Below are 24,728 nucleotides of genomic sequence, written 5' to 3'. Positions count from 1 at the left end.
ATCTGCCAGCAAATTTGGAAAACTCAGCAGTGGCCACAGGACTGGAAAAGGTCAGTTTTCATTCCAATCCCAAAGAAAGACAGTGCCAAAGAATGCTCAAACTACCGCACAATTGCACTCATCTCACACGCTAGTGAAGCAATGCTCAAAATTCTCCAAGCCAGGCTTCAGCAATATGTGAACCATGAACTTCCAGATGTTCAAGCTGGTTTTAGAAAAGGCAGAGGAACCAGAGATCGAATTGCCAACATCTGCTGGATCATGGAAAAAGCAAGAGAGTTCCAGAAAAATATCTATTTCTGCTTTATTGACTCTGCCAAAGCCTTTGACTGTGTGGATCACAACAAACTGTGGAAAATTCTGAAAGAGATGGGAATACCAGACCACCTGACCTGCCTCTTGAGAAACCTATATGCTGTTCAGAAAGCAACAGTTAGAACTGGACATGGAACTACAGACTGGTTCCAAATAGGAAAAGGAGTAGTCTAGGCTATATATTGTCACCCTGTTTATTTAACTTCTATGCAGAGTACATCAGGAGAAATGCTGGGCTGGAAGAAGCACAAGCTAGAATCAAGATTGCGGGGAGAAATATCAATAACCTCAGATATCCAGATGACACCACCCTTATGGCAGAAAGTGAAGAGGAACTAAAAAGCCTCTTGATGAAAGTGAAAGAGGAGAGTGAAAAAGTTAGCTTAAAGCTCAACATTCAGAAAACAAAGATCATGGCATCTGGTCCCATCACTTCATGGGAAATAGATGGGGAAACAGTGGAAACAGTGTCAGACTTTATTTTGGGGGCTCCAAAATCACTGCAGATGGTGACTGCAACCATGAAATTAAAAGACGCTTACTCTTTGGAAGGAAAGTTATGACCAACCTAGACAGCATATTGAAAAGCAGAGACATTACTTTGCCAACAAAGGTCTGGCTAGTCAAGGCTATGGTTTTTCCAGTGGTCATGTATGGATGTGAGAGTTGGACTGTAGAAAGCTGAACGCCGGAAGAATTGATGCTTTTGAACTGTGGTGTTGGAGAAAACTCTTGAGAGTCCCTCGGACTGCAAGATCCAACCAGTCCATTCTTAAGGAGATCAGCCCTGGGTGTTCATTGGAAGGACTGATGCTAAAGCTGAAACTCCAGTACTTTGGCCACCTCACGCAAAGAGTTGACTTATTGGAAAAGACCCTGATGCTGGGAAGGATTGGGGGCAGGAGGAGAAGGGGACGACAGAGGATGAGATGGCTGGATGGCATCATCGATTCGATGGACATGGGTTTGGGTGGACTCCGGGAGTTGGTGATGGACAGGAAGGCCTGGCGTGCTGGGATTCATGGGGTTGCAAAGAGTCGGACACGACTGAGAGACTGAAAGGAACTGAACTGAAACAGAGATTCACCACATGGAGGTGGTATTATCTTCTATTACGCGTAAGGATACACGGCTACTTGCAACCTGACCTGGCTGTCTGGAAATAGCATTCGTGAAATTCTAAGGAGGAAAAAAAAGTTTATTCACGCATTAAAACAGAGCTAAATGAAACTTCCGAACTTTGAATTTAAAAATTAACCTGATCAGTTAAATACCAATTTTAAAGGTACACTTTTAATTTCGTTGCTTTTTCTTTTTTTCTTTTTTTTTTGTTTGTTTGTTTGTTTTGTTGTTGTTGTTGTTATTCGGACCCCGCAACAAGCGGAATCTTAGCTCCCCGACGCGGGCCCCCTGCAGTGGAAGCTCCACTCTTAACCAATGGACCGCCAGGAAGTCCCTAACTTCGTCGACTTAACCTCAATCACTTTAAAATTTAATTTTAACTATTTTCAAATTAAATGAACAAATGAACGGCTTCATGGACGTTCAGACCTTGACCGAAAGCGTCGATTCTTTTACTCAGTGCCAGTCCATGCAGACCCGGAACCTGCCCTCCTGCAAAAGTTTCTGTAGGGACTCAGTCTTTAGGTGCGCCGCCTTTGCCCCACCCATCACGGTATTGTTGGGCATTTTTATTGGCTATAGAGCTCTGGTTTCTTTGCTCTGATTGGTCATCGCGAGGATGCCAGTTTCCTGGGATACGCCGTGGGCCAGCGGAGGCCTAGGGAAGGTTGTGAGGTTCCCTGAGCAGGAATCCGGCCAGGGCGCGCACAGGATCTCCTGGACTCAGTTCGTGGGCGCCATGGCCAGCGTCCACGAGAGCCTCTACTTCAACCCCATGATGACCAATGGGGTGGTGCACGCCAACGTATTCGGTATCAAGGACTGGGTGACGCCGTATAAGATCGCGGTGCTAGTGTTGCTGAACGAGATGGGCCGCACGGGCGAGGGCGCCGTTAGCCTCATGGAGCGGCGAAGGCTCAACCAGCTGCTCCTGCCGCTGCTGCAGGTGAGGGTCTCCGGTTCATCCAGCAAACCCTTACTGTGCACCGGCTCTGTGACGGGACAGCTCCCTGGGGGCTGCGGGCACGGGGGTTTATCGGATACTCTCTCTACACTTTTGGACCGCGAAAAATATAGTTATTACCACCGGCTAACAGTACTTACGGTGGACCAGGCACTTGACATACAATTTTTTGGGCAGGTTTATATATGACTCCAGCATTTATTAGCAGAGTGACGGGGGAAAGAGTAATTTTCGCAGAACCTCCGTCTTATGTAGAATGAGGCTACATGTAGGCTTGAGCGTTGGAGACACAGGTGCAGGCGCTGTACCCTAGAGGACCGTAATAAGTGGTAACAATGACATAAAAGTAACAGCCAACATTGCTCACTTAGTGTGTACTAAGCACTTGATGGGCTTCCCTGGTGGCTCAGACGGTAAAGAATCTGCCCACAATGTGGGAGACCCGGGTTCAATCTCTGAGTTAGGAAGATCCCCCGGGAGAAGGGAATGGCAAGAACCCACTCCAGTATTTTTGCCTGGAGAATTCCAAGGACACAGGAACCTCGCGGCCTACAGTCCATGGGTTCGCAGAGTCGGACACGACTGAGCAACTAACACAAGCACTTTACATGTTTTATCTCCCTTTGCAGACTCAGATTGTAACTCTACTGCTTACCTGCTGTGCGACTTGGGCAAGTCCCATAACGTGTTTGGGTCTTTGCTTTTGCTCTGTAAAATGGAAAACCATGATAGGAACTGTCATGTGATGGCTGTGTTAAGTTAGAAAATCCATGAGAACATTTTACAGTGTTTGGCACATAATAAATGCTCGATCAATTTTAGCTATTTTCATTTTAATCTCATGCACTTTCCCTTAGATCAGTTGTGGGTTTTCCATTTATTCGGGTGATTATATGAGTGACATCTCTTTCCCCTACTAGACTGTAAGCTCCATGAGGGCATTAGTTTGTCCTGTTCTTGCTCACCTTGTATCCCCAAATCCTAGTACACTATCGTTTATAACAGGCTTTTTTTCAATTAAGAATTTTTTAAAATGTGGACTGTTTTTTAAAGTCTTTATTGAATTCGTTACAATATTGCTTCTGTTTTATGTTTTTTTTTTTTTGGCTGCAAGGCATGTGGGACTGACCAGGAATCAAACCCACACCCCCTGCATTGGAAGGCAGTCTTAACCACTGGCCCACCAGGGAAGTCCTTATACAGGGCTTTTTTTAATCCATCACCTTCTTTGGGGCAGGGGGAGGAGTACTGAGGACACAGATGGGTCTCTAGAACTTGCAGCTCCCAGTCCTGTCTGCATTACTGTTATAAGTGTAGATCCCCCCAAAATAAAGTCTGTCACTGTTTCCATTGTTTCCCCATCTATTTGCCATGAAGTGATGCCATGATCTTAGTTTTCTGAATGTTGAGTTTTAAGCCAGTTTTTTCACACTCCTCTTTCACTTTCATCAAGAGGCTCTTCAGTTCTTCACTTTCTGCCATAAGGGTGGTGTCATCTGTGTATCTGAGGTTATTGATAATTCTCCCAGCAATCTTGATTCCAGCTTGTGCTTCATCCAGCCTGGCATTTTAATCAACATGGATATAGAATTCACCTAGCTAAGTTCCAGCCTTTACTTATTTGCTTATTGTTTGACTTTAAAAATTAGCTGATTTTTAACTACTCAACTAATACACAAAGATTCATTGTAAAACTTTAAATGATACTAAAGTTGATAGAGTGGAAGTTGATGGTTCTTTTGTAGGCCCTCTAATCCTGTTTCCTCTCAGATTATCAGGGTTCATATTCCTTAATGCATCTATTAATACTGAGTAACAGTTCAGAATGGATCTTTCTAGACCTTTTGCTATGTATATGTGTATATAGATAGGTTGATGCATATAATTATAAGGATGTATGAAGAAGTGAAGTGAAGTGAAGTCTCAGTCGTGTCCAACTCTTTGCGACCCCATGGACTGTAGCCTACCAGGCTCCTCCCTCTATGGGATTCTCCAGGCAAGAGTACTGGAGTGGGGTTTCCTTCTCCAGGGGATCTTCCCGACCCAGGGATCGAACCTGGGTCTCCCGCATTCCAGGCAGATGCTTTAACCTCTGAGCCACCGGGGAAGCCCATAAGTATGTATGCTTGTATCCTTTTTGTTTAATTCCGCATTTTTGTTTGTTTGTTCATTTTACATAAGCGCTACTTCTATTCTGCAGCTTGTTCCTTTCACTTAGTAAGCCTTGGAGGTCATTCCATGTCAGCATATTTGAGCAGATTTGCCTCATCCTTTGTAATGGCTGCATTGTATTCCACGGTGAGAAAAGAAACATAATTTAACTAACTCACACTTTTAAAAAATTAAGCAGTTTTTTTTTTTTTTTTGCCATACTTTAAGGCATCTAGGATCTTAGTTCTCACATCAGGGACTGAACCCATGCCCCCTGCAGTGGAAGCCAGAGTCTTACCCTGTTGGACTGCCAGGGAAGTCCTTAACTCATACTTTTCATTAATCTTAAAATTTATAGATTATAAATGAGCTCTGTATTGATGGTCTTACAGATTCTTTAGTTTTTCTTCATTTCAAACTCATGGGGAATCAATTGGGAGATTAGGATTGACGTATACATATTACTGTACATAAAATAGGTAACTAATAAGGACGTACTGTATAGCACAGAAAACTACTCAATACTCTGTAAGGGCCTATATGGGAAAAGAATCTAAAAAAGAGTGGATATGTGTATCTATGTGTATATATACATATGATTCACGTTGCTGTTCACCTGAAACTAACGCAACACTGTAAATCAGCTACATTTCAATTTAAAAAAGAAAGCAGAGAGGTTGATAAATGAGTTCCTGTATGCAGCTGTTTATCAGTCTCCAGCTCTTTAAAATTTTTCTGTAACCTTTCAATCTCTCCTTTACCCAGGGCCCAGATATTACACTGTCTAAACTTTACAAATTAATTGAAGAATCTTGTCCTCAGCTGGCAAACTCAGTGCAGATCAGGTAAGCTCCATTTTCTTCTGTATATATGAAAAGATGTCAAAGTAGATGGAAATTAGAAAAGGGCACATGGTGATTATTTCGTTAAAAAAAGATATCTTTGTTATTCTAGCTTGTTTGCCTAAGTACCTTAATTTGATTTTTTAAAAAAATGGATAGCATTAAACATACTGCTTCAAAATTTATTATTCTTCTGATCTACTTTGTTCCTTTTAATTGTTGCAGAGAATTTCATTTTTACTGGCTGATAATGCTACTTTGAGAAATTTTATAATCAAGAAAACCTCAGCAATGATACTTTTCAGAATATGGGGGTGACATTTTGGATTTTCAAATAGATTCATTTTAGGTGATTGTGAAATATGAAATGTGGGAAGATATTCAAAGGATCTTCCTAAAATCCTTACCTCATTTTTCTTGTTCAGAATCAAACTGATGGCTGAAGGCGAATTGAAGGATATGGAGCAATTTTTTGATGACCTTTCAGATTCTTTTTCTGGAACCGAACCAGAGGTTCACAAAACAAGTGTAGTAGGTATGAAATTCTTCTAAGGAGAGCAGAGAATATTTTCACTGAAGTGAACGGCTGTCTGAGTCACACCTGTTGTTAACTCTGCTGTAATCGGAGCACAGGCAGTGGGGATGTTGGACGTTTTAGTTTGTGTCCATGGCCTCGCCATTTTGATCTGTGTTTAAATAACTGTCTCATGGGAAAGCATCTTCTGTTTTGTCTACTGTCATCAGAGTATTAGACTGGTTGTGGAGCCTTTCAGGGTTTCTCAGCTCTCTCCCGTGGTCCTCTGCTCACTTGTACGCATTGCGCAACTAAGTCAGGGTCACCAGCTAAGGTTTTATGAAGAGAGTAGGAGTAGATTATTGTTACGGTTTATAAGTCTAGGGTATACATGAAGTTTCCTGATGCTTTTCTGTTAGCTTTATAGCCGTGCTCCATCCACCTGACTTTTCTTTCCTGGGAGTTTTTATGTTATTCACCATCAGTTATTTGTTGATCTTCCCTGCGCCAGGCTCTGGACTTGAAGAGAGACTGGAACCTTTCTCTTAACGCACATTACATTCTTGTGGCTGTGGGGAGAAGGGCGGGCAGATAGTAAAAAGTAAACAAATACGATAACTTCTGATAGTTAGAACAGTCACGAGAGGATACATTGGCTGGATAAAAAGTGGAGTGTGGGTGGAAGGACTGAGCTTTTACTATAAAGAGAAAATCAGCTTCAAAGGTGATGAAAGAACATTCTCGGTGGAGGAAATAGCAACTGCAAGTGTCTTTTTTTCAATTATTTTGAAGGAAGAATTGCAACGAATGGTCATTGACCTGGAGTCGCCTGGTTTTCGAGTTAATGCCTTCGCCTGGTCTGTGTCTTGTTTGTAGGCTTATTTCTGCGTCACATGATCTTGGCCTACAGTAAGCTGTCTTTCAGTCAAGTGTTTAAGCTGTACACTGCCCTTCAGCAGTACTTCCAGAATGGTGAGAAAAAGACCGTGGAAGATGCTGATATGGAACTGGCCAGCAGAGAGGAGGGCGAAAGGAAAATGGAAAAAGAAGAGCTTGATGTATCTATAAGGTAACTTGGGTTTCTCCAGCATGAATCCCTTTCCTGTGAAATGGCATCATTACAGGCACAGTAAATCCTCATGCATCCAGAGTTTCTGCATTGGCTCTCATCTTTCTGTCCCTCCAGATCCAGGAAGTGGACCTTTACATCAGTTAGTTCCTTCCCGTCTAACTTGTGATTGGGAGGCACTGATGGGAAATTCAGAGGGTCAAGGAGAGTAAGGTCAGGGTGTTGATTCACTGGTTCCCTCCCTTCAAGGTCATGGTGGACTGGGTGTAGGGTCACCACCTCCATCAGGTGGCCTGCTCTGCCGACCTCAAAGGTCTGGTTACTGTGAAGGTTTCCCAGGCCTGGTGCGAAAGGTGCCCCACTGTTCCCAGCCCAGGGGACTGTATTACTCACTATGGCTTCTCCATCCCCTGCCGCTGTTTCTGAAAGTGGTCCTTTATTAAACTTTTCTCATGTTACCCCATTTGAATATGCCATTTGTTTTCTGCTGGGACCCCGAGCGGTAGTGTAGTTTTCATTATATCACAGTGAGTTAACAATCGATTAATTCCATGAAAACTTATTGAATGCCTCCTAACGTTTAAGCCCGGGGGATGTGGTGGCACTGTTCAGCTAGTTGTTCAAGCCCAAAGCCTAGGTGTGTCCCTGGGTCCTTCCCTTCCTTCACCCCAAGAGCCAGTCCTTCTGCAGATCCGGCCAGAACTTCCTCCACAGTGTGTTTGGAATCAGTTCACTTCTCTCCATCGCCACTGCTTCCCCGATGGTCTCAGTACCTGGTCTCTTTCCTGGATGACTGCTCCAGCCTCCTGGCTGCTTTCCCTGCCTCCGCTCTTGTCTCCTTACTCTCAGTTTTTCCTGCAACATCCAAGGGAACCATCACGGATGTAAATCACACCACATGTTCTTACGCCCCAAACCCTCCTTGCCTGTCCATGGAATTTAGATAGAAATTGGGGCTACTGTGGCCCTGGCACCTGTCTGATCTGGCCCCTGTCATCTTCCTCACCTCTTTCTTCTGCCTCTCCCTCCACTGCCTCTGGCTTGATTTCAGTTTCTCGACATGCCCAGCCGAGCTCTGCCTCAGGCTGTGCTCTCCCTGGCTTCTCAACTCCCGCCCTCCCTTTCACCCTTTGGCTCCCATGGCCTCACACAGGCCTTCACTGACTACGTGTGTGAAGTAACCTCCATCCTAAGTACTTCCATCTTCTTTATTTCCTTCATAGCTCTCCTTAGTAAGCAACCTTTTGCATTTATTTACCTATTCATTTATATCTGCCTGTGTCCTCCATCAAGAGTTAAGACCCTCCTTCTCTGTTATATGTCTTCCTTTTCCTCAGGGCTTGGCTTGCAGTGTCTGAATATGTGTTGGACGAATGAGAATCAGAACATGTCATCCAATGAGACATGTCCAGTGAGAGAATCAGAACATGTCGTCCAATGCCCGCACTGGTGACTGGCCCCGTAAAACACTTTGTGTTGACTCCCTTCCCTTTGCTGTTTCACGTCCCCTCTCCCCAGCTGTTACCTGGGATCACCTCCCAAATAGACCACTTGTGTTTGGAAGGAAAAACGCGCGCGCGTGTGTGTGTGTGTGTGTGTGTGTGATCTCAGGGAGCCCAAGGTCTGGGGAGGAAGACTGACATGGAAACAGATAACGACAAGTAACGGTGTGTTCAGAGCTCTGAGAGAAGCAAGCCCCCACCTGTCCTGTATAGGCTGGCCAACCCCCTATGGGCCTGCAGGTGTAGCCAGAGAATATTTCCCTGCAGTTCCTAGGAGTGGCCTTTGTATGGTTATATGATTTGTTCAGCACACACTGGGAGCAAGAAGATTATAGTACCAGTGAGTACTTGCAAAAACTCAGACTTGCTCACAATGCTTCTCATGGAGTGGAAGGCTGTACCTTGTAGAGTTGAGTCTGGCTCTGGAGTCAGACCTCTGGATTTGAATTCTGGCTCTTCCACTCCCTCACTTGGGCAGGTCACCTTCTCTGTACCTCAGATTTCTCACCTGCAAAATGGGGCTTATGTCACCACCTCAGAGGGTTGTTGTGAGAATTAAATGATAAATTTGTATACAATGTTTAGAATTGTGCCTGGTATATTGGACAAATATATGCTATTCTTCTTGAAATTTCTCTTTTAAGAAGCTTCCAGGAAGCAATGTGATCTCTGTTCTAGCTACCTTATATGCTTTTAAAGTAGGAGAATGTCAGTTCTTCAGAAATGTAAAATTCAGACTTTTCTTAATTAGGTCTGACTTTCTCCTAAATTAATCTCATTTACTTAGGTCTAATTACATTGTTTTGATCCTGTTCTAAGAATTCATTTGTGTGTAATGTAACAGTATGTCTAATGTTAATGTGTATAGTTTTAGAAAATGGTATGCATTCAGTAAACTGAATTTCATCACTGAAATAGAAGAAATGTATTTAAATGTTATTCTATGGAGTTCCCTGATGGTCCAGTTGTTAGTACTCGGCTCAGTCACTGGTTGGGAAACTAAAGATCCCACAAGCTGCACAGTGTGGCAAAAAAAAAATCCCATTACAGAAGAACGTGCAGACTGACATTTAGCTTCAGCTTTTCATTTGCTTATTGTTGCTACGGGGCAGCATTTGTTTCTTGCAGTAAGAGAGGAGGCTTATAGGGTTACACCATGTGGATTTGCAGCAGAGACTATTAGTCGCTGGAACTACATCTTCTCTGTGCTCCAAAAAGGACCTAACAGAAGTCCTTTTTTAAAAAAACAAATTATTTATTCATTTATTTATTTTTGGCTGTGCTGGGTCTTCAGTGCTACATGCAGACTCTCTAGTTGCAGAGAGTGGGGGGTCGGGGGGGAGGGCTACTCTTTAGTTGCTTTGCACGGGCTTCTCATAGCAGTGGCTTCTTTTGTTGCAGAGCACGGGCTTCAGGGCCCAGGGGCTTTGGTAGTTATGGCTCCCGGGCTCTATAGAGCGCAGGCTCAGTAGTTGTGATGCACGGGCTTAATTGCTTCGTGGTATGTGGAATCTTCCTGGACCAGGGATCAAACCCATGTCTCCTGCATTGGCAGGTGGATTTTTTTTTTTTCCAACTGCTGTTGCTCAAGCATCTCTGCTCAGACAAAACAAAAACATAAACCCAGATGATTGAGGTTAGAGAGAATACAAAATAACAGTGCTGAGACCTGGGATGGGGAGCAGAGGCACATCCTTCTCAGATTAGAGCCGCCTGTGCCTTCTACTGTCTGTGGAGTTTGCTTCCTCCCACTGGGCTGTTGGAGAAGGAAATGGCAACCCGCTCCAGTGTTCTTGCCTGGAAAATCCCAGGGACGGTGGAGCCTGGTGGGCTGCCGTCTGTGGGGTCGCACAGAGTTGGACACGACTGAAGCGACTTAGCAGCAGCAGCAGCAGCACTGGGCTGTGGCTTGTGGGTCTGAAATCCATTCTGCACTGGGCGTCGACAGCTGTAACCACTGCTGTCAGTTGATGAGGCTCGCCTGTTGCCCTACCAAGGAGGTGCAGGATGGATTTTCAGTACCATGGGTCCGCCCGGTGCTGCTGGTTGTAGAACTGTAGTTTGATCTGATCTTTGATCTGACTCACAAGGTTCATGGACAGCAGGATTCCCCCCAGCTGCGGGATGGCCAGGCCCAGTGCCACACCACCACGTACGAAGAGGTTGCTGTGTGTCCAGTTGACCAGTCTGTCAGTACAGCCATGGGTGTAGATGACTTGACTAGCTTCCAAGTAGTCAAAGGCCTGCATACCTTGGCCACACATGGTGTTGATCACTCCCTAGTTGGGGGTAGGCAAACAATAGGAGTAATGCATAGAACAGTGCTCGTGGCTGGGGTTGTCTTCTGAACAGTTAAAGTACATGTTCAGGGACCAGTCCTTGTAGGAAATCCCTCCACAGTAAACTCCTTCTGGCCAAAAATCTATGAGGTTCTGAAGGTCCAAGTCATCTCAGTAGTGCACGATGGCATTATTGATAATCTTACTAACTTTGCCCCACACTTTGTCTGAGAAGATGAAGCCCAGGACCCCAGCTGCTAGCTGTAGCAGGAACACGATGGTCTGCCTCCTGCAGACGTTCTCGCAGAGAGATCGTCTGACGCAGCCGCAGAAGGTGAGCAGGAACCTCAGGATGCCCACCATGATCAGCAGGATGGCTGGGCCCATGGCCAGGCAGGCCAGAGCTGCCTCTGGGGGGAGCGGCTGCCTCTCTGTCTGCTCTGGTGCCGACTGAATGGGGTACCCGGGGTTCGGGGGGCACTCCCAGAACTGTCCTCCTCCCCTGGTGGGGGATTCTCCAGTGTGGCTAGGTAAAGGTTACAGGGAGCAGTACTGCCCTCCCATGGGGAGAACACCAAGGGCCCAGAAGGGTCTGTGGCCTTTAATTTGAGGAACTAACAACTTAAGAGCCTTTATTCCCAGGCTTGAGAGAGGAGGAACCATCTTCACTCCAGAAAAGAATTAGATTGGCATTAGGCTCACTGGCTTTTGCCGATTCTGTTTCTTGGAGACTTTGTGTAGAGGAGTAGGAATGGAGGTTGAGTTTCTCCAGAACAGAGTGAAGGGAGGGCTGAAGCCTGTGGTTAGTCTTTGCCCTAAGCCTAAAATGCAGGCGGATCTCAGAAGATTCGTGGGAGCTCGGGGAAATCCAGGTGAACTGACTTGGGTGGCCAGGCAGAGTAAACCTCCAGGATTTGGCTAGAGGGTGGCTGCCCCCTTAGCTCCATAGCTTCTGTGGGGAGGAGGGCTGAAGGGCCAGGGGTGAAAGAGACAGAGGGGAAAGGGGCTGGCAGGCTGATTCTTTACCATTGAGCCACCAGGGAAGCCCCAAAAGTCCCCTTTAACAAAAATTTCTAACAAAAGTAGAAAGTCTTTGGTGTTTCTTCACTTGTCAATGATTTAATAAAAATCTCCCAACTTCATTAATTTATTCAACAAATGCTTATTCAGTGCTTCTGGTGCGCCAGGTACTATGTTAGGTGCTGCGCTTTCTCCATGGAGGAAAGTCCCCGTCCTCGTGGAGTTTACGTGGGGAGGGTGAGAGGGGAGTCGAGAGGTAACTACATCAACAGGTAATGTAACTTCAGAGTATGCCATGCAGGAAAGGAATACCTAGGGCTTGAGGATACAGAGTAACTGGAGTGCTGTCAGGCAAGGGCCCTTTCAGACTGGGAGCTTGCTGACAGAGGAACCAGCCCTGAGAAGAGTTGTCAGACTCTTGCAGACTCACAGCTCCCAAGACAGGACAGACTGACATGCTGGAGGGACAGGAGGAGGACAGTGTGGCCTGAGCACGTGAGGTCAGGAGTGGGGGCTAGGTCACCCCTCTGGTCACATACCTCCAAGCATTCAGGTCCTCATGGCCTCCTTGGGTGTTTTGAAACTGTTCCCTGTCTCAGTCCTTCCCCTCCCCTGCTTTTGTCTTGTCACTATCCTGCTCAGGAAAGCTCCAGAGACAGAGTCTCCCGGCCTGGTATCTGAGGTGTTCCCCAGTTGACCTTTCTGACCTCAATTTCTGTTCCTCAGCTTGGGTCCTTTACCCCAGCCATCCAGCTCTGCTCGTATCCCTCCAACAGGCCGGGCGTTTACCCATTCTGCGTCTTTTATTTTCCTTTCCTAGAATGCCTTCTTCCATCCTCATCATTTCTCCACTCCTTCCCCACTTTTAAAGTCCTCACCACTCCAAGTGGAGTGGTTTCTCCCGTTTCTAATGCAGCGATAATATTCATTCATTCATATTGTTCACTGCCATCACGTCACATGGGCTGGACTTAGCCTTCACCAAGACCGTGAACCTGTAAAGACATATTTTCAGGGACGTAGACTTGTGTTTTATGTACGCCCCTGGCCTCATTTGTTGATTGTTTAATCCTGTTGTATTTTTAAAATTTCAGTTATAGTGGGTGATTTAAGCACTTTAGAGGAGTTTCCAGAGTCCTTTTGAAAATCAGATGAATGCCATGTACTATCCTCGCATTAAAAATGTGTATTTTGCATACAGTTTTACAAGGCTTATGGGCTCCTAAAGCCCTTCATAGGCCCAGGTTAAATGCCTTTGATATACAGCCACTTGTAAGTCTATAATTCTGTCTCAGCTGGTAATTGGATTCATAAACAAATTTATTTGAGTCCTCTTCCTAAATGAATAACACCCTTCCTAAACTGAATACCTTTGTGGCCTGTTAAGAGTTACTTTCTCTGGCATGTATTTGAGGCCCTGAGGAAGCACAGGAGGAGTCAGTAAAAGGATGGTTTGGGCAGTGGTATTCTCACTTGCTTTTCCCAACCTTGTTCACGTTGGCCACTGTTGCCACCATGGAAGAAAGTGAAAGTGAAATCGCTCAGTCGTGTCCAAGGCCAAACTTGATCTTCATTTATAGTAAATCTATTTGCCCTTATTTGTAGCTTTTTGCTTTGTGTGATTTGGGTTCTGTCTATTTTATTAACATTTATTGTTCTTGTGTCCTTTATTATAAACTACCTCCAATCTTTTTTGGGGGAAAGCGTTGAGTAAATAAAGCATCTGGTGACGGTGAGCATCGTGGAGCTTAGAGGAGGGTGGGCCAGGAGCAGTGTATCCCGTTTCATCCAGATCCTCATTGGCCTGTAGCCTTTTTGTGTACTGCCGTATTTATTTCAAGACTTGGGCTTACTTTCTTTGAGGGATATGTTAAGAGAAAAGGGCATCTTATTGCCCAGACACTTCACTCTTTTCTGTTTGAGAACTTGGCCTATGAATTTTCTTTCCATTTCCCTCTAGGTCACTGTTGTTTCACTGATCTTTGTTGTACCGGGTCGGGGCTGGTCCTGGGCCTCTGATACCTGCAGAATCTGATATACTTGCTGCCTTGTGAAACCAAGAGAATATTAGAGCAGCTTTTCCCAGAGTATTTTCTATGGGATGCTAGCCCTTCTTGATAGATGTGAGGAAAGAATTCCTCGTTCAGATGAATTTGGTAAATGGTGCATTAAATAAAAGTGAATAAAGTGTCTCTCTGTTGGATTTATTTAATGTGTGACTTGAATCTCCAAGGAGGAGAGGGTATAGAGCTGTCCCCAAGTGATTTAAGCTCAGCAGCATTTTTTTCTTTTAGAATACCCATTTCCATATTGTTTGCATGAAACAGTTTGAGAACTGCTATATTAGACAGAGTACTTATAGAAATATTGTTGAGTAAACATTAATTTTTTTATCCATTATAATCCTGTATAGAGAAAGCATTTCTTCAGAATCATGTGGCAAAAGGGTATTATTCATACCCTGTTCTCAAAAATAAGACTGTGCATGCATAGATTTCTCAAGTTTAGATTTTTATCGGTATATATCTTGTTTATTTGTTCTGTGTAATCTCAGCTTCTAGGCAAATGGTTATTTTTTAGATGAATCCTCTTGTTCTTGAGTATAGCACCGTCTTATATCTGTAGTGAAGCATGCGAAACTATTCATTTATCTCCCAAACTCTGAGTGCCCATTGTGCGCCTGGGCACGGACTGGGTGTTCATATACGAATATACGAACAGCCAGTGTGACGGTGCTAGATGCTGTGACCCGTGTTTCTGGGAGACAGTGGGAGCTCAAATGAGAGATGTCAGGAGAGATTCTTGGAGGATATGGCACTTCAGGTATTCTTGAATGATGGATGGTGCACCAATCAAACAGTAGATAGAAAAATGGGCCTTGCAGGTCAAGGAAATGGCGGGTGTGCATCTTGGCATGATAGGAAATTGTAAGGAGTTCATCAGGGCTGGGGTGTAGATGAGAAGGCAGAAGAGAGAGGTAGGACCACTCAGGAAGCATTGCACCTGCCCTGGTAAGCACTGTGGGCTTTATTCTGGAAGGCAGTGGGATTCCCCAGAGGGGCTTTAAATCAGGGGTGATATACTTGCGGCATGTGGGATCCTAGTTCCCTGACCAGGGATCCAACCAGCATCCCTTGCTTTGGAAGCAGAGTCTTAACCACTGGACCCCCAGGGAAGTCCCTAGACTTACATTTTAGAAAGATCATGGTGGAGGCTGTATAGAGTTGAGATCTGCTTATTAAATCGTGTAAACTTTATCAGGACATTCAGCATCATTCCTGAGAAGAGAGAATTAATTTAAAAGTTTTTAAGCTTTTCTGATGAAGAATCTATTTGACTTTGTAAGCATTACCATTTTTCACTATTGTGTAATTCTTTATTGTTTTTACTTAATTTTTTTCCAGAGAAGAAGAGGTATCTTGCAGTGGGCCTCTGTCCCAAAAACAAGCAGAATTTTTTCTTTCTCAACAGGTAAGTTGATTCCGTGATTTGTCATGATTTTTTTTTTAAAATTCTGACATTGTTTGTTGTTGCTGTTCCGTTGCTCAGTCATGTCCGATTCTTTGTGACCCCATGGACTGCAGCACACCAGGCTTCCCTGTCCTTCACCATCTCCTGTCATGACATATGTTTGTTATGTGAGTAGGTTTATTAGTAAAGCGGCATTATTCTTACTCCTGGTCCTTTTTGCTTCACTAACAGTGCAACGTAGCTATGTCCCTCCCTATTTTGTATGTGATTTTATTTCTCTATTAGAGTTGTAATGCATGTTCATTTAGTAATGGTGTGTGACTAACACAGCCCCAAAACGTGATTTGGAAGATTTACTACCCTTTTCCCAACTTTTCATCACGGACATTTTCAAACAGAAATAAAACTGTAAAGCCTTGTACAGGAAATACCCACATACCCATCATCTGGGTCCTACAATTAATATTTCGCTCTGTTTATCATACATCTACCCATCTGGTCACCATTTCCTCTTTTTTTTTTGATACATTTCAAGTTGCAAACACCAGTACACTTTAGCCCAGACATTTCTTACTACTGTTTTCAAACCTACTTTAGAATTTTTTTTGTTGTTGTTAATACAAGCTGAACGTTTTTCTTTCATGTTGTTTTCAGCAAATAATTTTGATTTTTGCTCAATTTTTAAGTTTCCCCTAATTTTATTATTAATTTTCTTTCTGCTGAAAGATGTAATGTTTAGATCTAGATGCAGATAATAGCGTCACCCCTGCAAATGAATTTTAGACAGATCAGAAAAACCCATCTAGACAATTGGTTACCTATAGAGGAGAAAATAAAGCTGGACCCTCACCTCATCGTTGCACCTCAGAACTTTACAGGTAGATTAAAGGCTTCACTATAAACATTTAAAGTTATAATTAGACTAGAAGGAACTCCATATTAACTTTTAACTGATCTCTGGATGGGGAACTTTCTAAACATAAAAACTGTGGAAGAAAACATGCAGGACATCATTTGACTTTTTTCAGCATAAAAATGAAAAATGTCTGCGTGTTAGTACATGTTCTGACAAAATTAAAAGTCAAACAACAAAATGGGAAAAGGTTTTGCAATACATATGACAAAGGATTGATACTTTTGCTTTAAAAATGGTATTTTCAAAGACCAGTTGATGATGAGACAAATGTATAATATTTGAAAAGGGTAGATAGTAAAATGATATATTCTAACTTTGTTTAAAAAGAGTGCATGCTGCTGTTGCTGCTGCTGCTGCTAAGTTGCTTCAGTGGTGTCCGACTCTGTGACCCCATAGACGGCAGCCCACCAATGTATATGTGTAAGCACATATACACACAAACACACATACATATACACACACATAGAAAAAAGACTGGAATAAGATACACTGACATGAAAATGGTGTTATTTCTGGATGGAAGAGTAACAGATGATTTTCTGTGTGCTTTTCTATTTTCTTTTGTATCCTTTTTCATATTTTTAGAATCTTAATGCTACAATGAATTAAAATGGAGTTAGAAATTATTGTTAATCAAAGAAAAATTTAGGTAAAATTGAAGTGTCTATAACCCAGTTAAGGGCTAATCATTAATTTAGAAGTAGTTTTCTACGTATTTTATATAATCATTGCTGGTAACATCCATATGAAACAGATAACCAGGAGAAGGGCAGGTGTGTGCCATAAGGCTCTTTGCCAGACTATGAAGGCACTTCCTGCCTTGAAGGCACTTATAGTCTGGGGGTGGGGTCAGCTAGCACTTTTAATATAATTTAATAAGTACTGCAGGAAGGGTTAGTGCGGGGAGCTTATAGGAGCATGTAGGTGCTTATGGGAGAAGCAGGTGGCTGAAATCTAAACTGGGCCCTGAAGGCTGAGCAGGCGTTTGCATGGAAGAGTGTGTGGGTAGGGTTGGTGGTTGCGAGACCTAATTCCAGGAAGAGGAAACAGTGTTCTGCAAGGTCCAGAGGAGAGTGTAGGAGCTTTCTTGGTGGCACAGTGGTAAAGAATCCGCCTGTCAATGCAGGAGACACAGGTTTGATCCCTAGTCCAGGACGATCCCACGTGGTAGGGAGCACCTTGGCCCACGCGCCATAACCATTGAGCCGGTGCTCTAGAGACTGGGAGCCATAACTACTGAGCTCATGCGCTGCAACTACTGAAGCCCTAGAACCTACACTCTGTGACAAGAGAGGCCCTGGAATGAGAAGCCTGTGCACCACAACTAGAGAGTAGATCCCGCTTGCTGCAACTAGAGCAAAGCCCGCACAGCAATGAAGACCCAGCACAGCCAAGAATAAATAAATGAATAAGATTGTTAAAAAAAGAGGAAAATGTAGCCGCAGAAAAGAAAGTAATCAGATGATGTTGTTTAGCATATATGTCCATATGTTTATTGGCTATTTCTTTCTACTGAGAGTTGTCATTTTTAACTTTCAGGCTTCTTTGTTGAAGAATGATGAGACCAAAGCCCTCACTCCAGCTTCGTTGCAGAAAGAATTGAACAACTTATTGAAATTTAATCCTGATTTTGCTGAAGCGGTGAGCCTCTTCCAGAATCTGTTCCTAAATTAAAAAGCAGGGACAAGACTGTTGAGTAGTCAAGTAAATGTGGATTGGCCTGCTGACCTGGGTTCTTGGAAAGAAATCCTGCGGTTGGCACGGCACGTAATTGACTTAGCCTAGGTTCCTCCCCCACCCCGGGGCCCAGGAGGGATTTCTTCGATCTATTGATGTTCTCTTTCATTCATCATCTCTCTGATGTTGTGAATTATGGACAGGAGATGAGGGAGAGGACAGACTGATTTTTTTTTAAGTTTGAGGCCCAAAGATTCTTTTCTCCTCTTTTGTCAATGTTTTTGTTTTTGTTGTTGTATATATTTTTTAAGTTAAAATAATTCTATTCCTTATTGAATTTTTATCCTGAGAACTTTCTTAATAGCACCTGGGTTTTGCCATCTGACTTTATCCACATATAGAAATACATCTGCCTTAGTAACTGGGATCTGCCTGCTGGAGGGAGTTTTAATTCAGTGAACCAAACAAAATGAAAATAGTGTCAAAATAGAAGATAATTAACTTCTAAAATTAATAAACTAGTAAAAGTCTCACTGGGTTTTAACTTGGACATTTAGAAAAATTGGTTTTATATTTGTATGAATTCAGGTTTTAAGATCTTTTTTTTATACTGACACAATTCCTTAATACCTAAGCTAGGTGATTCCCCCTCCATCCTCATGTATAATCCATGGATCCTAATATAACCAGTGGATGAGTATTTAGGACAAAAGTCTGACACCCATGCTGGTGGAATTCCCTATTTTTTGTTTGGGGACACATTCTAGGGGAGAAACCAGCTAATGTACCTTAAGTCTATTTTATTCTGCCTGTGGGGAAAAGATTAAGCTAAACTGTGACTTGGGAGGGTAGGGGATACGTGGATGTCTACAGCCAGTGGACCTCTCTGAATTAGTCTAACACAAGAGGGACAGAACATTTAAAATATGTTGAATGTTCCTCCTTTTAGCACTACCTCAGCTATTTAAACAACCTCCGAGTCCAAGATGTTTTCAGTTCAACACACAGCCTCCTTCATTATTTTGACCGCCTGATTCTTACTGGAGCCGAAAGCAAGAGTAACGGGGAAGAAGGCTATGGCCGGAGCTTGAGATACGCGGCTCTAAACCTGGCCGCCCTGCACTGCCGCTTTGGTCACTAGTAAGTGTATAAACTTTTGTCCATGTAGAAATTGAAGAAACTATCTCTCAAATGTTAATTGAGATGTGTTTTTAAAAATAGGCTGTATTTGACTTAAAGAATGAACTTAATGGTTCCCAGAGGGGAAAGGGTGGGGGGTAGGGATAGTTAGGGGGTCTGGGATTGACTGTTTTTATATTTAAAATAGATAACCAGCAAGGACCTACTGTGTAGCAAAGGAACTCTGCTCAATATTACATAATAATCTAAATGGGAAAATAATTTGAAAAAGAACAGATACATGTATTTAATAGATGTATAACCAAATCACTTTGCTGTACGCCTGAAACTAACACAGCATTGTTAATCAACTATACTCCAATATAAAATAAAAAGTTTAAAAAATATGCTGTGTATTTTTTAAAAAGGAGGAGGAGGGGGAAGAAAAGAGAAAAAGAGATAGTTCAACCTGACCTTGTCAATAACTTGCAAAGAAGGAAGCCTTTTCCACTGAACAGAAGATAATGAAAGAGTCTGCCCCCTGGAGTCACTATTTAGCATTACTGTTTAAGTGCTTGGCCTCTTGCATTACTTCTAAGAACAATGGGCACTGGATTAAAAGGAAATTAGGTCATTAGGCCAGAGATTCCCAACAGGATTTTTCAGAGGAAATAATGGGTATGTAAAAGTTATTTTCAGTATTTCGAAAAGCCAAAAGGAAGCTGTGCCTTTATTTGACAAAAGACTATGTGGCTTGCTGAAAGTCACATGTTTGTGTTTTTGGTTGGAATTCAGGGGACTCAGTGAGGTGACAATGACTTACGCCATTGTTAAGGTATGCCTATGATTTTAATAAATAAAAATAGGAAATTGATCAGTTATTTTATTAATATTTAGTAAATAGAGTTAACAGGATAGTCTTTCAAAATATGGAATCTATTTTGAAAATAATGAGATAACGTGAATAATGGTGAAAAGGTAGGAAATTACTGATAGAGTCTCTCTACCTCTCTATGGCTTTTTCCCATTTAAGAAAAATTGGTTTCTGTCACAGGCATCTTTAAGTAGAGACTAGAGTGTATTTCTAGAAGTGTAGTGTCCAAAGTTGAAGAACTGCGACTTCTACACCTTGCTCTATGGCCCAGGCAACAATAAGGAAATTCTATTAATTCTGCTTGTCACATTTTCAAAGGGACATAGACAAGCTGGAGCTTGCCTGGGGAACAGTCTCACTGGAGGCATTCAAAGTCATGCCATATAAATAGTGTGGGAAGGATGTGAGAATGTTTAGCCTGGAAAAGAGACAGTTTAGCTAAGCGTGTATTTGACATATCTTTCTGTAGTGAAGGTTGTGTGAAAAGGACTTAGGTTGATTGAGGGTGTGACTACTAGAGGAGATTGAGAGCTGGTAAGTGCCAGTTAAAGGGCAAAACATTTTTGCTGCTTATGAGGAGGAGATTTCTTTGTATAGAACCTTCTGAGAAAGGTGTCAGCAGAGTACTCAGGTGTGCAGCGGGGGTGACATTCAGAGAATTCAAGCCTCAGATTGATACTTGACCCAAAAAATGTTTAAGGCTACTCTGAACTCCATGATTTTGTGAGAGTCCATATTCTAAGAGTCAGCTTCTTTTTGTCTACCCAGCTTTAGTAACCTCTTTGATCACAGCCTTTCATGTTTTATGTCCTCGTAATAAATAGCAACACCATTTGAATATTTGCCAATAACCTGTTTCTGTGTTACACACAGCTTGCCCTTGCATTTGGAAGTTTGTATGTAGTCTGGTAGACACAAATAATTAGTCTGTTGTTGTATAGAATTTCTCTGTGTTTGCAATATTGTCAATGGATAGGCAGCTAACTGTATGGAATTAATTACTAGTTAATTTCTGATTTACTCAATTCCAGGCTTCTTTATTTTTAGTCCTGGAGCTATGAGACTGTATAATTGCCCCTAAGCTAATAGGATTGTGGTAATTTCTTAAAAATCTATGTACTAGGCATTGTTCTAGGTGCTAAGAATACAGCAGTGAAAACAAGAGGGAAAAAAATACTCTGTTCTCATGGAGCTTCCAATGGGAGAAATAAATAATAAATAACACTAAACATAATTTATCAGGTAGTGATAGATCAGGATAAGGGATTAAAGAGAGATGATGAGTGCTATTGTTTTCATAAGTAACACTCTTCTTCCAGATAATTGCACTGGTGTTAATCTTCAATTTGTAAAATTTCTGTTTAAATATTAAGGCCCTCCCTAACCTTTGTTAATATTTCAATAGAGATTTAAATAAAGGATTTGAGGGAGTGAGTAATCTGTGTGTGTATCTGGAGAAAGAGTATTCATATCGCCTAGGACAGCAAGTACAAAGGCCCTGAGGCAGGATTTACTTGGCATGTTTGAGGAGGAACAAGAAGTGTGGTCAGAGTGACATAAGTAAGGGGGAATAGAAGAGAATGAGGTCATAGAAGTGGCTGAGGTCAGAGCATTTAGGGTCCTGTAGGCCCAAGTAAGGACATTGGCTTTTACTCTGAATGACATAGGAAGCTGTTGTTAGAGGCTACAGATCTTTCTGCTCCGGCATTTTGCAAACAGTGTGACAGCCAGCATGTTTCAAATATTTCAACCAGTTTGCTTCTTGCTCTTAAATGAAAATTTTTATCAGAGGTGTTTCTGATGAGCAGCAATGGAAAACCATTGGTTCTTCAAGGATTTGCCAGAAACTTTGAAGTTTCTGTGTTGGTAATCTACTTTTTCTTCCTATCTGGGAAAAATAATCTTTCTTTAGTCCTGTTTTAGCATCCTATCTGTACAATTCTCCCAGAAGACTTTTTCTAAACATAACATAATTTATTTGGTCATCAGATGTTCAACAAAGTTAAATTGACTGGTATTTATAAGGGGCCTCTGTGTGAAGATATGCTTCCTGCCTTCAAATAGCTTATATTCTGGTGCATCTTATCATTAAAAGGGATTTTAAAGAAATATAGGGGCTTCCCTGGTGGCTCAGAGGTTAAAGCTTCTGCCTACAATGAGGGAGACCTGGGTTCGATTCCTGGGTCGGGAAGATCCCCTGGAGAAGGAAATGGCAACCCACTCCAGTACTCTTGCTTGGAGAATCCCATGGATGGAGGAGCCTGGTGGGCTACAGTCCACGGGATCGCAAAAAGTCAGACACGACTGAGTGACTTCACTTCACTTCACTTCAAAAGAAATATAAAATAGGTTAAAATGTTTCTTTATCCAAACAGGTAGTTCAGTTCAGTCAGTCACTCAGCCGTGTCCGACTCTTTGCGACCCCATGAATCGCAGCACGCCAGGCCTCCCTGTCCATCACCATCTCCCGGAGTTCACTTAGACTCACGTCCATCGAGTCCGTGATGCCATCCAGCCATCTCATCCTCTGTCGTCCCCTTCTCCTCCTGCCCCCAATCCCTCCCAGCATCAGAGTTTTTTCCAATGAGTCAACTCTTTGCATGAGGTGGCCAAAGTACTGGACTTTCAGCTTTAGCGTCATTCCTTCCAAAGAAATCCCAGGGTTGAACTCCTTCAGAATGGACTGGTTGGATCTCCTTGCAGTCCAAGGGACTCTCAAGAGTGTTCTCCAACACTACAGTTCAAAAGCATCAATTCTTCGGCACTCAGCCTTCTTCACAGTCCAACTCTCACATCGGTACATGACCACAGGAAAAACCATAGCCTTGACTAGATAGACCTTAGTCGGCAAAGTAATGTCTCTGCTTAGTATTGAGGAAGAATTCAGCTCTCCCTGTTAAAATTAACAAAGTTAATATTGCTCTTATTGAAAGAAAATTTTCAATAAAATTTTCCTTACATAAGTGATACCCATAGAATTTCTGATTTTATTTTGAGATCTCAGTGACCCAGCATTTACAGAACTTCTGTGACTTGCCACTGGGAAACCCCAAGTTTAAGACATCTCTGGTGCCCCCTGCAGGTTAAAGAAAGAAAACTAACGTTAAATAGAGGGTGGTATACAATAGTATTAATATTTAATTAAGCAGTGCAAGCAGATACCATTTCTATGGACTTTTTCAGAAGTGAAGTCTCAGTGGGGCCAAGAGTAGTTTTTTGTGGTTTTTTTTTTTGTCATGTTGCATTTTATTTTATTTTTTTAATTTTTACTTTATTTTACTTTACAATACTATATTGGTTTTGCCATACATTGACGTGAATCCACCACGGGTGTACATGAGTTCCCAATCTTGAACCCCACTCCCACCTCCCACCCCATATCATCTCTCTGGATCATCCCTGTGCACCAGCCCCAAGCTTCCTGTATCCCGTATCGAACATAGTCTGGCGATTCGTTTCTTACATGATAGTATACATGTTTCAGTGCCATTCTCCCAATTCATCCCAGGGCCAAGAATAGTTGACTGAATTTCCACAAAAGTTTCAAGGTTGGGGGAGACATCCCAGATAAGAGGAACCACATGAGCAGAAAAAAGAAATCTCAGAAGTGAAAATCTTCCAAATACTTTTCAAAACTAGTTTTGAAAAAAATTATAGACATTATCAAATGCCATAGTTCACAAAAGTTTTCAAATAATGCTGAAAGGAAGGTGATGAAAAGTAAAATCTTACATCCTCTCCTTGTCCCTCCCCTCAGCAGGGTGTGTGTGTGCCTACATGCATACGTGCTTAGTCACTCAATTTTGTGTCCAACTCTTGCGACCCCATGGACTGTAGCACCCCAGGCTCCTCTGTCCATGGGATTTGCCAGGCAAGAATACTGGAGCAGGTTGCCATTTTCTTCTCCATTGGATCTTCCCATCTCAGGGATTGAACCTGTGTCTCTTGCATCTCCTGCATTGGCAGGAGGATTCTTTTAATGCTAAGCCACCTAGGAAGCCCTCAGCATTAGACAACTGAAAGAAAAAAAAAAATCTTAGGAGCTGAGATAGGGAAAAACCAGTACTTCAGGTCCCTTTTAGTAGAACTCCACCTTAGAAGGGACATGTTCTGTATCTCTAGTGTTACTGTTTCTTTTGCTACTGGGATGGGGGTGTCTGAGGAGTAAGCGCACGGTTTCAACTTCCAACCCAGAGGCCTGCATGCTGGTGAATTACCATACAGATGACTTCCTGTTACTGTTTCTTACACATGTTTGCGGTTGTTAATGAGTTATTAATGTTCAGTCTGTCGTTAGTCAACAGGCAGAGCTTGCCCTGCAGGAGGCGATTAGGATTGCCCAGGAGTCCAACGATCACGTGTGTCTCCAGCATTGCTTGGTGAGGCCACCCTCCTGTCTTGGAAGTTCTGCCCTTGGGTTGGGTTGTTGGCCTCTGAAAGGTCCCATATGAATTAGGTTGTTTTGCAGTTGGAAGGTCCTCAATGTTGATGGGAAACTAGTTATATGGTAGGGGGATTCAGGAAAGGCAACCCAGCTGTATTTATCTTTCTTAATTCTTGATGTCCGTTTCATTTGGGGGCATTTCCTGTCTACAAATTTAAATGCAGTTTGCCATGCAAAACTGTCACAGCAAACAGTGGCACAAATTTAAATGCAGCTTGCCATGCAAAACTGTTGCACCAGACACTGGCATGAAGGAAATGTGTTTGCAGCACCTGGTAACTGGATAAGAGCTTGTGCTGTCAAAGTGTCATCGCCAAGCACATCATCAAACTAGTAGAACCCAGTTCAGCAACCACCTGAGAATTTCACTTTCTCACTTCCAAGCCTTCCAGGGGCCTCATGTCTTTTTTTTCTGGAACATTTGCCACTCACGGCTTTCAGAGGTGAAG

The 24,728-nt window shown here is 42.8% G+C and overlaps 1 protein-coding gene and 1 pseudogene across 1 annotated transcript in view; one reads left to right on the top strand and one right to left on the bottom strand.

Annotated features, from left to right (window-relative positions):
• Window positions 2,061–24,728, top strand: part of ANAPC5 (anaphase promoting complex subunit 5) — a 35,890-nt gene continuing 13,222 nt past the window's right edge. Inside the window, exons 1-8 of the mRNA XM_005691417.3 lie at window positions 2,061–2,383; window positions 5,318–5,397; window positions 5,820–5,929; window positions 6,785–6,977; window positions 15,183–15,249; window positions 17,705–17,806; window positions 18,792–18,982; window positions 24,133–24,214. Of these exons, the coding sequence (XP_005691474.1) occupies window positions 2,177–2,383; window positions 5,318–5,397; window positions 5,820–5,929; window positions 6,785–6,977; window positions 15,183–15,249; window positions 17,705–17,806; window positions 18,792–18,982; window positions 24,133–24,214 (1,032 nt within the window). The 5' untranslated portion in view covers window positions 2,061–2,176. The remainder of the gene's footprint in view (window positions 2,384–5,317; window positions 5,398–5,819; window positions 5,930–6,784; window positions 6,978–15,182; window positions 15,250–17,704; window positions 17,807–18,791; window positions 18,983–24,132; window positions 24,215–24,728) is intronic.
• On the bottom strand, window positions 10,495–13,295 carry LOC102168284 (annotated as a pseudogene).

Source organism: Capra hircus, chromosome 17 (assembly GCF_001704415.2).
Source record: "Capra hircus breed San Clemente chromosome 17, ASM170441v1, whole genome shotgun sequence".
Lineage (NCBI taxonomy): Eukaryota > Metazoa > Chordata > Mammalia > Artiodactyla > Bovidae > Capra > Capra hircus.
The sequence above is the reverse complement of the archived record's forward strand: the minus strand, read 5'-3'. Positions and strand labels throughout refer to the sequence as shown.